This window comes from Engystomops pustulosus, chromosome 7, assembly GCF_040894005.1.
Source record: "Engystomops pustulosus chromosome 7, aEngPut4.maternal, whole genome shotgun sequence".
Lineage (NCBI taxonomy): Eukaryota > Metazoa > Chordata > Amphibia > Anura > Leptodactylidae > Engystomops > Engystomops pustulosus.
The window spans coordinates 77,611,729-77,625,089 of NC_092417.1; the positions used below are offsets into that span (position 1 = coordinate 77,611,729).

The 13,361-nt window shown below is 45.2% G+C and overlaps 2 protein-coding genes and 1 long non-coding RNA gene across 3 annotated transcripts in view; 1 reads left to right on the top strand and 2 right to left on the bottom strand.

The window, feature by feature from the left end:
- On the bottom strand, nucleotides 1-7,956 carry SLC38A7 (solute carrier family 38 member 7). The gene is made up of 11 exons (XM_072116969.1): nucleotides 7,810-7,956; nucleotides 5,254-5,517; nucleotides 4,978-5,176; nucleotides 4,733-4,874; nucleotides 4,557-4,655; nucleotides 4,148-4,205; nucleotides 3,954-4,068; nucleotides 3,722-3,869; nucleotides 2,694-2,893; nucleotides 2,558-2,612; nucleotides 1-2,438 (listed from the first exon to the last, which is right to left on the bottom strand). The coding sequence occupies exons 2-11, from the start codon at nucleotides 5,482-5,484 to the stop codon at nucleotides 2,336-2,338; spliced, it is 1,350 nt and encodes a 449-aa protein (XP_071973070.1). The 5' UTR covers nucleotides 5,485-5,517; nucleotides 7,810-7,956; the 3' UTR covers nucleotides 1-2,335.
- Nucleotides 7,898-13,361, top strand: part of LOC140070440 (uncharacterized) — a 15,248-nt gene continuing 9,784 nt past the window's right edge. The window contains exons 1-2 of the long non-coding RNA XR_011848927.1: nucleotides 7,898-8,010; nucleotides 9,319-9,393. This is a non-coding gene — a long non-coding RNA (uncharacterized lncRNA). The remainder of the gene's footprint in view (nucleotides 8,011-9,318; nucleotides 9,394-13,361) is intronic.
- Nucleotides 12,825-13,361, bottom strand: part of GOT2 (glutamic-oxaloacetic transaminase 2) — a 20,365-nt gene continuing 19,828 nt past the window's right edge. Inside the window, exon 10 of the mRNA XM_072116968.1 lies at nucleotides 12,825-13,342. Within this exon, the coding sequence (XP_071973069.1) occupies nucleotides 13,220-13,342 (123 nt within the window). The 3' untranslated portion in view covers nucleotides 12,825-13,219. The remainder of the gene's footprint in view (nucleotides 13,343-13,361) is intronic.

Genomic DNA, 13,361 nt, shown 5'->3' on the forward strand with positions numbered 1-13,361 from the left:
TGTCTTATTCCCTTTTATTTGTGAAAAAATATTGCACACAGATTTGATAACTTAAATTGCATGAAATAGCACAGAGTCCTAAAGAACACAGCAGACATTAGCTGAGGTGTTCTCCCCACATCAGGATCATGTGACTGCAAACAATTCAAATCACAAAATTATCAACATCAATCCCTTTAAAGACACAAAGTGAAAGCTCATGTGGACCTGTTTAAAATTGAGGCAAGGAATATTTGCCTGGGTGGTAACATGCAGGGACTGACCTGTTACCAAGCAGGAAACGGAAATATACATATTCCAGCAGCTCCTTGAGTGTCAGGATCCATTCATGAGCTGTAATGCTCTCTTTGCTGCAGCACCAAGGCAGGGCCCCGCAAAAGGGGTTGTTCAGCCATTTTATATAAAAAAAAAATCTTATTACATTATACAATAAAATAAAAAAGACATCTTGCCTTACCCCTCCACTCCAATGATGATCTCCTGCATGTTCATGTAATATCTGCCGCAGGGATGACTTTGTGAAGCCATGGACTGACTACAGTAATCACATTGTCATGTCAGGGAGCAGAAAGTACACTGAGCATAGGAGGATCAGTAAGCTCTTAAGCAGTAATGGTGAGGGATTAGTAAAGCGTGTATGTTGTCTTAAATTATCGTTATTCTAAGCTCTTTAAAAATAAAAAAAAATTTTTTAAATCTGTATCAACGTGCACAACAAGTCATTTCACAATCCACTTTTACACATTTCCTGCATTATAAAGAAAACAAACTGGATATTATGTATAAAATAAAAGAGATGCCAGAGTACAAACTGCATTATCGGACAATTCTAGCAGCAAATGTAGATATACATGAAATAATCCCCACTGCTCCATCCATGCTTACTTTTACGTTAATCTTCACAGGGTTTGGGGCAATAACAAATGTAAAATGTCTGAGATAGTGGAAGTCAATTTAAAATTCAAAAACATAAATCTTTTAAAGGAAACCTGTCATAAGGATTTTGGCCCAAAAACCAACAGCAATTTATCTATAATGGTGAAAGGATAACAACACTGTCCTACTATATTCTGGGAGATTATTATGCAGAAAATGGCCCCCTGCACATGACCATATACGACGGCCGTATGGTAGCTATATGAACGGCAGCTAACATACGATGTGAGTGTATTGTGACGTCGCCGGAAAAAAAAAATTATAGCGTGCTCCAATTTAAAATTATAGAACGGCCTGGCAGCATGCCTCCCGATGGAGAGAGGAGGGGTGAGCAGCACCCACCCCTCCACCCAAACCTATGCCATCATTGGTCCCATCCTGGGAGTAGCGTATGTTCGTGTGCAAGAAGCCAAAGAACTAAGAATGCTCTGCAAATTACCATTAAGGAGTCAAAGGGGTCCATAAGATGCCATTTTGTTCCCTCTGGGCTTGATTATTGTCAGGTATGTGATCACAAGGCAACCATTAGGTCTCATCTACTGAAGGATAGCGTATTTGATAATGTTATATAAGGCAATTTGAGCTGTGTGACTCTTCTTCACATCTTTGACCCCATACAAGTCATTTAAATACAATGTTCAAAGATCTTTTACTGTATAATGCTGAATCTCACAGAATATGGAAAGACATTTATATGTGATCCTGTCACAAACCTGGATTGGTGGCTGTTATTCGGCCTAAATTCCCACAGCACGGTTCCAGAAACATCAAATTTGCAAATCCTAGAACCATTATATAATGAGAACTAAAATACTAAAAAATAATCTTTTCGCGTCATTAGAAAATAAAAAAAATGCTAAGAATCTGTCCCAGAATCTTCTGCATGCTGCAGCTCCAATTGACCAAACCATGTTCCCTGTATGGAAAGACAGTAACGTTTCTGGAGACAAAAGGAACTAAGCATACAACTCTTTGCCCCCTTCAGACCCCAGTAGGTGATTCGTTGGCATTAGATGTCCTCAGAAGGAAGTGATGCAGGGATGAATCAGTCCGGAACATAGCTGACATTATGATCCTTGTGCTCTAAATAGCAGCTAAAGGGTGTAAGGTTTCTGCACTAACCATGCAAAACCCACTTAGGAATGATCCCCGCACATCTCTGGTTCTGCCATTTTATGTTCACACTTCAGCAATTTTTGATAGTCAGGACCTCGGCACTGGAAATTCTGGGAGGACACATGCAGCACTGAATAAGGGCACTATGAATTACTGCCCGGAATATGATAACGGATCAGAAAAAGTAATAATGCAACGTGCTGCAGGACACTAGCAGAGGTGGTAGAAGGGAATGTCATATGTGTGTAATATTCAAGTAATATCAGTGTTTAAAAATCATGGCTTAATCCATCAGATCCACAAAGATTGCCTTGGTAGTGGTCTGTCCAAAGATGAATGCACCAATGGTAACCATTGTAACTCCATAAACCAGCAATGCCCACCAGCTGAAAATAAAATCAGAAAATTAGAGTTGGGAAAGTGACCTGCTTGGGCCTTTGCCCTGCCAGCACCAGCACTCAACATAAACATTTTCATACAATAGCTCCAGTTATCAGATAATTACCTTCTGCTCTTTTGTTCCTGAATTTCAGACAATTTCAGATTTATGAGACAGAGACCTGCAAGAGACTAAATGTATCAGTTCCATCTGAAGAGACTTACTTATACTAATACCACTACAATTACCAGCAAGCTCTTACCTGGAAATATAAAGATGAAACAAGCAGCAAGACCTCCAATCAGGGAAATCACTCTCCCGATGTCTGGAATGAAGAGTGCCAACAGCAGCGTCAACACAAACCAGGTCATGGTTTGGAAAATTCTCCTTCGTCGTTCTCTTGCCGGCTCTTCACCAGCTTCTTGTGACGTAAATCGTAGCCACAGTCCCTCCAGCACAGCCCTGTGTAACATAAATGGATGTGTTAACAATTTAGAAGTTACCGTATACACTTGAGTATAAGCCGAGACCCCTAATTTTACCACCAAAAACTGGGAAAACCTATTGACTCAAGTATAGGCCGAGGGTGTGGTATACAGCCTGCCCTGCCCCCTTGTGGTATACAGCCAGCCTGCCCCCAGTATGCCAAGCCAATTAAAAAAAAATAAACTTAATACTCGCCCTCCGACGATACTCGGCACGGCTCCCGGTCCTCGGCGGCGGCTTCTCTTTTCTTTCTTCACTACCCGGCAGTCGTGTCCATGCGAGCTGCCGGCGGGCACGCACTATGATGCGGCGGTGTCGCCGCCGCTAACGTCATCAGCGGCGACACCGCCGCATCATAGTGTGTGGCCGCCGGCAGCTCGCATGGACACGACTGCCGGCTAGTGAAGAAAGCAGAGCGAAGCGGAAGCCGACGCTGAGGACCGGGAGCCGCCGCCGGGGATCCAGATGCCGGAGGGCGAGTATTTTTTTTTTTTTTTAATTGACTCGTGTATAAGCCGAGGTGAGGTTTTTCAGCACATTTTTTGTGCTGAAAAACTCGGCTTATACACGAGTATATACGGTATCTGTTGCTGCTCTGTGGAATCCTTGTTCACTATGATTCGGATATGAGGAATGGCTTTTTGTCCAGGCTTACTTCAGCAAAAATATGTCTCTAATGTAAGGATGTGCTGTTTTTCAGTAAAACAAAAAAAGATTGACCATTGAGGGAAAGGAAGGGGGAGAACAGAGAGAATCACAAGCAAGACAAAACTACATCACGTATATTACAAAGATCTGTCTCACCGTCCACAGTAGTGTAATATCGGGTATGATGTCAGTACACACAGGATGATAAACGCTCTAGCAACTGCAACTGGAATATCATCAGATGGGAAAGAAAGGAGGATGTCCTGGTTCACACCCGAGCCAAACAGTAGATAGCCACAAACTCCTAAGGATACAAAGGAACCAGAATGAAAACACTTTGTCCACCCTGTTGATCAATCACCTCAGTACAATATCTGCAGTAACTCACCTGTTCCAGTGTACACGCACAGAGCAATAAACATGGCTGTGGTCACAATGAACATCCAATGTCGGATGTCCTGCCTCTGCATGCTGCCATACACGGGAACGCTACTAACATGGCACTATCAAAGACACAAACAGTCAGAGGTGGTAAGAAACCGGAGGTACAGAGCCAGAGAAGCACAATGCTCATCCACATACCTGGTATCCAAAACATATTGTGGGGACAGCATTAAAGACAGCAATCCAAGAAGAAGCACTGAAGAGAGATGAAAATAGTTTTAGCGAAGGAGAGAACACTACAGCAAGGCAAATATACCCCCCCCCCCACCCCATCCACAAGCTTAATATGACTGTCAATTTTTTTTTTAATAAATTGATCAAACAGTGACAAAACACCAGAAAATAGACCCATGTGCTGCCTGTAGAGAAAATTGAAAGCCCATTTCAATAAATGGACATGAATACCACCTTACAGTGGGGGTCCAGGTCTTGCTCTATTATACAAAACTAACTAGTGATTATTTCAGAAGAACCGACTCAGAATCAGGAATGTCTACATATTTCAAAATGCAGGGAAAAGAGGGTGCACAGATTTAAATTGTCATACCTGTGTATGGCGCTGTCAGATGGAGGTTCACTAGTGGGCTGCACACACCGGTAGATGACAATGAAAGTCACATAGCAAGTCCCCAAGACACTGACAGAACTGCAAGAGGACAAGTTGTGATAGGTTTCTGCTCTGCCATCATGTCCTATACTTCAGTCAAATTCAGGTCAGCTCACCTGGCATACTTCTGGACACTGATCTCACGTGGCAGCGATAGCGGCAATATAAACAGAAGTCCAGTTACAGTGATGGTGAATTTCCGATCTGCGTACCAAGGGATGTTACTGTCTGGCAGGCTATGCATCATGGCACCAAGAACTGCACAAGGAACAAAACAAAACCACTTACAAACAATGAAAGCTCAAGAACATGACACAGCCTCCTGAACCTATCTGTTCCTCCTTCAATTCCTGATACTCACGCTTCTCCAGCTGGTCTCCAATGATAATAAAAAAGGCAATGCAAGTGCCAAAGGTGTAAACAGCAATGAGAATCTCACAAAACACTCCAGTCACACGGCCACAGATCCCTCTCACCACCTCTTGATACGTCCGTTCACTGCAGGCATCAGCACAGTATGCAAGAATCACCAGACCACTGATGATGAAAAGCAGCAGGACCTGGGGATACACAGTATTAGAGATCAGTGGATGCAGAGGCATTGTTCACATGAGCTGACAATCCCAGGGTCACTTACCAGCTGCAGCACAATACCCGCTGTAACTCCTCCAGCTGCGCTGAAAGCTGCAGGAAAGTTGAGCAGACCAGCACCTAGTGCAGCGTTTACCACTATAAAGACAGCTCCTATAGCAGAAGTACCCCCTGCTAGTCTTCTAGTCTCTGGGACAATGGGACTCTGCAGGAGGCGAGCACGTTCCCCTGCATCCCATGAGTAGTCTGCATTGATGGCCACATTCCCCAGAGACATCCTGCTAACGACAATACCGGCACCATGCGCCCGCTGTAAAGAGATAGGAGAAATTATATATATGGAGGGTAATAGTCTTCATATTTATGGACCATGCAGTGTCTTGTTTTTTAATGACTGACCACACTGCCAGGAACGGGACTCCAAGCATCATTGTTTTATATGAAGCAAAAATACCTGCTTTCCCACAAAACAACAGCGCCAAACTGTAATCATAGTAAGCTATGAATAGTTTGATGAGTAAGCTATGGTCTGGGCTGAGTAGCCAGGCGTTATAGACAGAAACACCATAGCTATGCATGCATATACCTATGACTACTGACTGTATTGCTCTTGACTACCCTTTGGTTTTGTACTCAGGAAGCCGCAGTGTATCACTGTCTGTTAGTTTTAATACACAGTGTTTTGTTGGAGGATCAGAAATCCATTTTCTAGATACATGAATAAAAGTAAAATTTTAGTGATAAATGGGCATAGATAATTTGTTGGACAAATTTTTCTAACTAACTAACTGCATTTCTGAAACCCAGTCACATATCGGTCATTAAGCATAAACTCTATTATCCTTGGCTACGAAACTGTAATCATGATATATACTATGATGTACAGAGTTCCGTCTTACTGTACTGTGGTCAGGCTGCAGAACAGGACACTGCATGGTCCGTGATTCATGCAGGTCTGTTGCAGTTCTAAAGTTGATTTCACACATGGCGTTTACATTGCGTTTTGAAATACTATACAACAGCTGAGGAGAAGGCATTTGCCCAATTACATTGCTGTTTACAAAGGGCAAACATTAATGCAATGTTAACACATACATTACCATCACATTCACAAAACACAAATGTTAACACATCCTCAATATGTTTAGTTAACATAGCATTTTGTAAACGCAAATGCAATGTATTTATGCAAATATATCTTTTCAGCTGCTGTACTGTGTTTCAAAATGCAGTGTAAATGTCACGTTTTAACTAAGCTTAAGAGCCCGCGTTCACACGTTGCATTTTTTATGTGTTTTGACTGCAATGGGAGAGGCTTTGCCAAAATGTATGAAGCCCATGTTCTGGAATGAGCACTAGGTATTTTGAATTATTTACATGCAAAACACCTGGTGCTCATTCCTAGACATTCAGAAGTGTCAGAGCAGAAATATTCTAGTTGCCAATGGCAACCAATCAGAGCTCAGCTTTAATTTTCCCAAAGAAGGTTATAAAATTAAAGCTGACCTCTGATTGTTTTCCATGGGATGCTACAACTGTTTTACTTTAATTGTCAACCAGGACATCAGTTGACACAGTTGAATACAGTGCTAATACAGAGAGTTAGTAGCTGAGGGGGGAGAGTAGTGGATGAGGGGGGAGCCTGGGAAGGGCCGGTGAATGAGGGGGGAGCCGGGGAGGGGCCGGTGGATGAGGGGGGAGCCGGGGAAGGGCCGGTGGATGAGGGGGGAGCCGGGGAAGGGCCGGTGGATGAGGGGGGAGCCGGGGAAGGGCCGGTGGATGAGGGGGGAGCCGGGGAAGGGCCGGTGGATGAGGGGGGAGCCGGGGAAGGGCCGGTGGATGAGGGGGGAGCCGGGGAAGGGCCGGTGGATGAGGGGGGAGCCGGGGAAGGGCCGGTGGATGAGGGGGGAGCCGGGGAGGGGCCGGTGGATGAGGGGGGAGCCGGGGAGGGGCCGGTGAATGAGGGGGGAGCCGGGGAGGGGCCGGTGGATGAGGGGGGAGCCGGGGAGGGGCCGGTGGATGAGGGGGGAGCCGCCGGTGGATGAGGGGGGAGCCGCCGGTGGATGAGGGGGGAGCCGCCGGTGGATGAGGGGGGAGCCGCCGGTAGTTGAGGGGGGAGCCGGGGAGGGGCCGGTAGATAAGAGGGAGGTGAAAGGACTCAGAATATGAGGGGAGGCTGGGGAGGGGTCAACAAAATATTTTAGGGGGCCTACAATATAAGGGGACATATTACCAGGGAGAGATGAGGGCACAGTATTTGGGGTGGTCAAAATGTGAGGGGGAGCGGCAAAGGAATAATATCGGGGGGGGGGGGGGGGGGTGTCACAAAGTGAAAGAGTAGGGGTCACAATGTAGGGGTCAGGCAAAAGGCGGGGCTAAGATCCACATTTTTTATCTCTCTTTTCCTTTAACAAAAGTAATGAGCTATGTAAATGTGGCCTGAGAGATGATACATAAGAGAGGAGTCTATATGCCCCCTCTATGACATATAATGGAGAGGGGGGTTAGTCTTTACATGCCTCCTGTATAGTATATAACAGATAATTGATGGGTAGCTGGGGGAATATAGGCATTAAAAGCCTTTATTCACCGCGGTACTTACCACGATCCGGGTCAGCTGTTGTTCGCAGGCCACCTGACTGCCGTGTCACATGACTGCTGCGCACAGCACTCTTGGAGTTGTAGTCAAAGGAAGCGCTTCCTGTCACGTGCTCATCGTGTCACGGGACGTCTCCTGCTTAGTCCTGCGTGAAAGCGGTGGTGCTTGGAATTACAAGTCTCCCATGAGGATTCATTACGCTCAGTGGGTTCAGAACCTTTGTCTATACATAGCAGCAATGAACACTACTCCAGACCAAACTAAGCAAAAGTCACTGGTGAAGACTCTTATCCATCAGTTCATATTCACACAGTCTAATCTATCTATCTATCTATTTTAGGGTTATCTAGAGTTAGGTGAAACTGTTAAAATCTTCATAAAAGCAGATGTGACATCATATATCAGTGGTGGCGAACCTATGGCACGAGTGCCAGAGGTGGCACTCGGAGCCATTTCTGTGGGCACTCAGGCCTTCACCCCAGGACAAAGTTCTCCAAACAGGACAAAATCCACTAAATCCACCTGCAGTACCAGGCAACTTAGGAGATGCTGTTCTCAGCGCTATTTTAAAGCGACACTTCATTGGCTGTTAGGAACTGCGGGAAAAGTGAGAAGGTGTTGACAGAACTTCAATGTCTTTGGAGGTCATCCCGCTGGACCCACCATTCTTTCTATACAGAGAGAACCTGGAGAGAAGCTACAACGAGAGTCTGAATTTACCCACATTCTTTCAACTGTATTGGTGGCCTCAGGGGGTCAATACAATTGAAAGATGTGGATGAACAGATAACAATAAGTTACTGCCTAAAATGCCATGTTGGCACTTCCCGGTAAATACGTGGATTTTGGCTGTAGATTGGGCACTCGGTCTCCAATAGGTTCGCCATCACTGTCATATATGATGCTTTTACTGAATGTAATAAGTAACTTTTTTTTTTAAAGGACACAAGATTACCTGATGGTATATCATTATTACTTATCTCTTTGTCCTGTCCCTGTGTGCCTCAAGCTGCATTTCTTATACTTTTGCAAAGAAGTTTTTAAAAGTTTGTAAAATAATTTTAGAATATATGGAAATTAGCCTGTGGTGCTTTGCAGAGCCCTGCCAGGCTCCACCATTATGTAATTTATTAATGCCCTATGAATATATAACTTATTCTGAGAGCCATTGATGTCGGCGGCTCTTTTTAAATCTCGCACTGGGCAGCAACACAAGGAGTGAAAAGAGGGCCAGTGATGTCGCCGGCTCTGGGAACGCAGCTGCAAAATGTACACAGAAACACTGTTTAGAGCCTGTCCACCCTTCTACATTGGAGATGCAAATCCTCACAAACCACTATTGTACTAGCAGACCTCATGATAACTAGGGACTCCCTGTGCTCCGTTTTAGAAATATCTTCAGCAACCAATGTGTTTTCAGAGCTACCAATATAATCATAAAGACAAATGCGGCCAACTTTTTCTTGACCTCCTCCATTGTCACACCACTGTCATGTATATTTTACATATTAGGGGCTGGATCTACGTGGATCGCAGCACAGTGCAACATCGTAGGAGAGTCCAGATTGGGGATTGCGACTCGGACGGGTAAGTAAACGAACATGTATTTTAAGTTGCATTTTCCTGTTGTGTTTTCAATGTTTTAAAATGAAATTCAAACACATGGGCGTCATTTATCTTTCCACCCACCTAGCAAAGTTATCTGTGCAAGAATTTTTCAGAGTTGTGTCTGATATTACTTTAAGATCCAGATGTTAAAATATGAAAAAGTCACAATTTTGTCGCAAATCGTGGTTACAAAAAGTCTCCAATAAACGGCAGTCCTGAACAGGCATAAGAAAAACTTGAGAAGGGGTTGCAGATGAGTTTGCTACTTTATTGTGACTTTCATACGACTTTTTGAGCAAAAGTTGCAAAACCCCACAGACTCAGTGTCAGGATTCAGGATGAGTGGATCCTCTGGACCACCGCAGGAGTCTAAGTGGCACCTGGTCTTCACCAGAACCCACCGCAAAGCGGGATGGTCTTGCTGTGGGAGGGTACCACCAGGTTGTGGGCAACTAGCCTGCGTTGGCAGCCGAGGTCGAGGCACCTTAGGAGAAGACAGTCTCGTGGTCAGGTCCAGGTGGGAGAGATACAACGTCAAGTCCAATCCGGGGCCATCAATGGGAGGTCCAGGCAGATGAGAACGGGAACACAGGAATGCAGGAACGCAGGACATGGGAACTCAAGAGCAGGAACACGGCAACACAGGAACGCAGGAATATCGCTGGGGAGCTTTCTCTAAGGCGTAGACACAAAGATCCGGTGATGCAGGAAGGGAGGTGCCGGATTCTCAGGAGAAGGTATTCAGCCAGCGCACCAATCAGCATTGCGTTGGCCCATTAAATCTTCGACGGCCGTCGATCGCTCCTTAGGAGGTTGGGATGCGCGTGCACGGCAGTCCGCTGGTGAGCAGGAGCCGGGAAAGGTGAGTTCAGGGCCGCGGCTGGAGTGGGGGCACACAGAGGGACACGGGACAGGGATTGGGGGAGCACCCGTGACACTCAGCTGCCCGATATATTAACCTCTAATGTAAGTTAAAAAACCTGGCAAAATTCCTGACTAAGGATAGATGACCCCCGTAGTGTGAACGCAGCCTAAGACTATGTTCACAAGATGCAAATGAATTGGATTTTCAAGGCGATTTAGAGAATCTCCTCAGTGAACACCGATGATTAGATCTAAATGCTTATGTTTGGTGAGTAGCAACAAGGGTTTTTCCATGTTGCGCTTGAAATGCATTTTAACCCCTTAACGCTCTGCGCCGTAGCTCTACGGCGCAGAGGTATAAGGGATGTATGAAGAGGGCTCACGGCCTGAGTCCTCTTCATACAGAGGTGGGGGTTTTTGCATTTTGCACAAAACCCCCACCGCTAATAACCGCGGTCGGTGCTTCCTTCCCCCCTGTATTGGAGGAGCTTCACTACTGAGCATGCATAGAAGTATAGTCACATTCATCTTAACTAAATCATGCAAACACGAGCTCAGAGAAAAAGCAGACTAAAACATAAAGCAGCATACAGGAGGTAATATATATACTTGACAATTGATTTAGGCACAGTTTATTGAAACTTAATATATAGCAAGTATTTACCATAATGCTGATCTTCTGGTCACTTTTGCAGTGCAAGCATTCCCAGTGCCTGTCAGAAAGTCAGAAGTTTGGGTTATCAGTGTTGCTGCAATTTGTTCTACTTCCGTGCTAATCGGGGGAGAAGGACCGGGTCTCTGGCTGTCAGACACAGCCAGAGACCCCAGGGAGAAGGCAGAAGCGGTTTATTACTTTATGAGGTAGACTGATGGTGCAGTCTGTAGCCCCAGCGGTCATGGGATTGCAGGGTTTGCAGAAGTTAATCAGAGCTTTTGGGTCTGATCAGACATTTTCCCCCAGAGGGGGTCTGAGGCACTTGTAGATGCACCAGCAGCTGAAGAGGAGAGCAGCTCTATAGAAAAGATAAGCCTCTTTTTCTGGGGGCATAGCAATGTAGTGTATTTTGTTAAAGAGGACCTGTCACCCCGAAAAAGACACCCCACCAAATGTGCCCCCCATAATCCTCTCCCCAGACAGTTTTTTTGGTTAAATTTATGTTTGGGGTGACAGGTTCTGTCAGCGGGGACCTGTAGGAGAAGCCGGCGATGTGGCCGCAGACTTGCTTATTCAATAAGCAAGTCTTGAATATATATAACTTGAATATAAATAACATTCGGCAGGGGCTGTGAATAAGTGCGGTGCGGCTGGCCAGCAATGTGGATAAGCAAATCCGCGACCGCATCGGAGAGCCGGCAGCATCTCATGTATTGCGTAATCACTGCCGGCTCTCCGATGCTACAGGTCCCTGCGGACAGGCGTGCTGAGGGAGTGTTGGCCAGCCCCTTTATGAATAAACCCAAATGCCAGCACACAGTATACGAGGATCTGACCTTTAATTTGGCAAGAGGCCGGATCTGTTTAAACCAACTATCCGTACTTTGTTTACACTTTGTTTCCGAGTTGGATTCATGGGAGGGGAGGAGCTGCTGCTCCATGCTCAGAGGAGGAGGTCATGTGACAGTGTATGAACCAGAGCTTGAAGTCTCCAAAACAGTGAATTCAGATGTCTCCTGCACAGAATAGTGAGGTACAAGATCTCTGTTCCTTATCAGTCCCTCCATCTCAGTCTGATTCTACAGAACTTTGTCTGACTCTCTCCTTATGCTGCTACCTTCTCCCACCATGGGCAAGATCAGCTCTGTGCAGATAAGCTATTAACCCTTAGTGCTCACACTGCACAGGCTGTAGACGTCATGTAACTGGTTTACTTGGATTTCTTGCACTCATTACATGTTCCCTGCTCCTGCATATGATGGAAGCTGCCAGGCTGGTCACCATATACATCCTATATGTGCACTGTGCAGTTTTCAGTGGATTTACTTGTGGGAAACTAAATGGATTTAATGCTAAATTACTTTGAGAGAGAATACAAGGCATCATGGGATCTGTGGGCAAGCTGACTGGACTCAGCCTGAGGGCATAGACTGACAGATAATAGTCCACGCTCACTTCACCTCTAGTGAGAAAGATTTTTGTCAAACACTTTCAGAACAGAAAATGCCATAACTTTGGGAAAAAAAGGAAGAGCAACACAAAGTAGGCATTGTTCTGTTTGTTTTTAAAGGTGGAATCACATAATAATTTGGTAAAATCACTATAGCTTTACAGTTACGCTTTAAAGATTCAGGATCGCTGTTCGTGCAGAGGCTCAGCTGTCACATACAGCCAGCATCCTGAAAGGACTCGCTCCTGAACCCGTGCGATTTCCATGACGTTGGTACACCATGTACAAGCTCACCACAACGTTCCTCAACGTCATGATGTGGCAAAGGGTTACACACCACAGCATGTAAAAGATAAGAATGTGACATGGGGACAGTCATTCCCATCAATACAAGTTATCAGTAAACAACGCAACCACAAGTACCAGCAAAGGAAAACAAAATTCTGCCAAGATGGACTTTATTGAAAGCAGTACATTCATAGCTTTACAGTTCCCAGCTCCCCAATTTCAGCACCATGACACTTTCTAAATGATGAAAAACAATGGGGCTCAGGATCAACACTATGGATCTACACAGACTTGCTGAGGTGCATTGCTCCTGTAAGGGCTAGGTAGAGCAATGTACATCTGCCAGGTATATGTGGTAATTTGTATATCCTCCAGAAGTAGATCAAACACTGTTTATAGGGGGCAATACTAAATACCAGTGTCTGTAACAGCTCTAAGAAGGTGCTAGAGGAAAAAAAAAAACAAAACACTGGACAGAATGTGAACTGTTCTCTGCACATCAGTCAAGGTGATGGGTAAATCATGTTTAGAGAGAAGATCCCACTCCTTCATTTTGTGACCTGATGGATGGCATGGGCGAGATAACCAACATTTCCTGATGTCACACCAGCAACAGAGATGCGGCCATCTTTGGTCATGTAGATGGAAAACTCCTTAGTAAGACGATCTACCTGCAGAGAACAAACCAAA

Bases quoted from the DNA above. Each gene is read 5' to 3' on its own strand.
- SLC38A7 (XM_072116969.1), bottom strand. From the start codon at position 5,484: ATGTCTCTGGGGAATGTGGCCATCAATGCAGACTACTCATGGGATGCA. The intron at 5,177-5,253 runs GTAAGTGACCCT...GTGTATCCCCAG, and splicing joins CGGGTATTGTGCTGCAGCTG to GTCCTGCTGCTTTTCATCAT. The intron at 2,613-2,693 runs GTAAGAGCTTGC...AGTCTCTTGCAG, and splicing joins TTTCATCTTTATATTTCCAG to GTCTCTGTCTCATAAATCTG.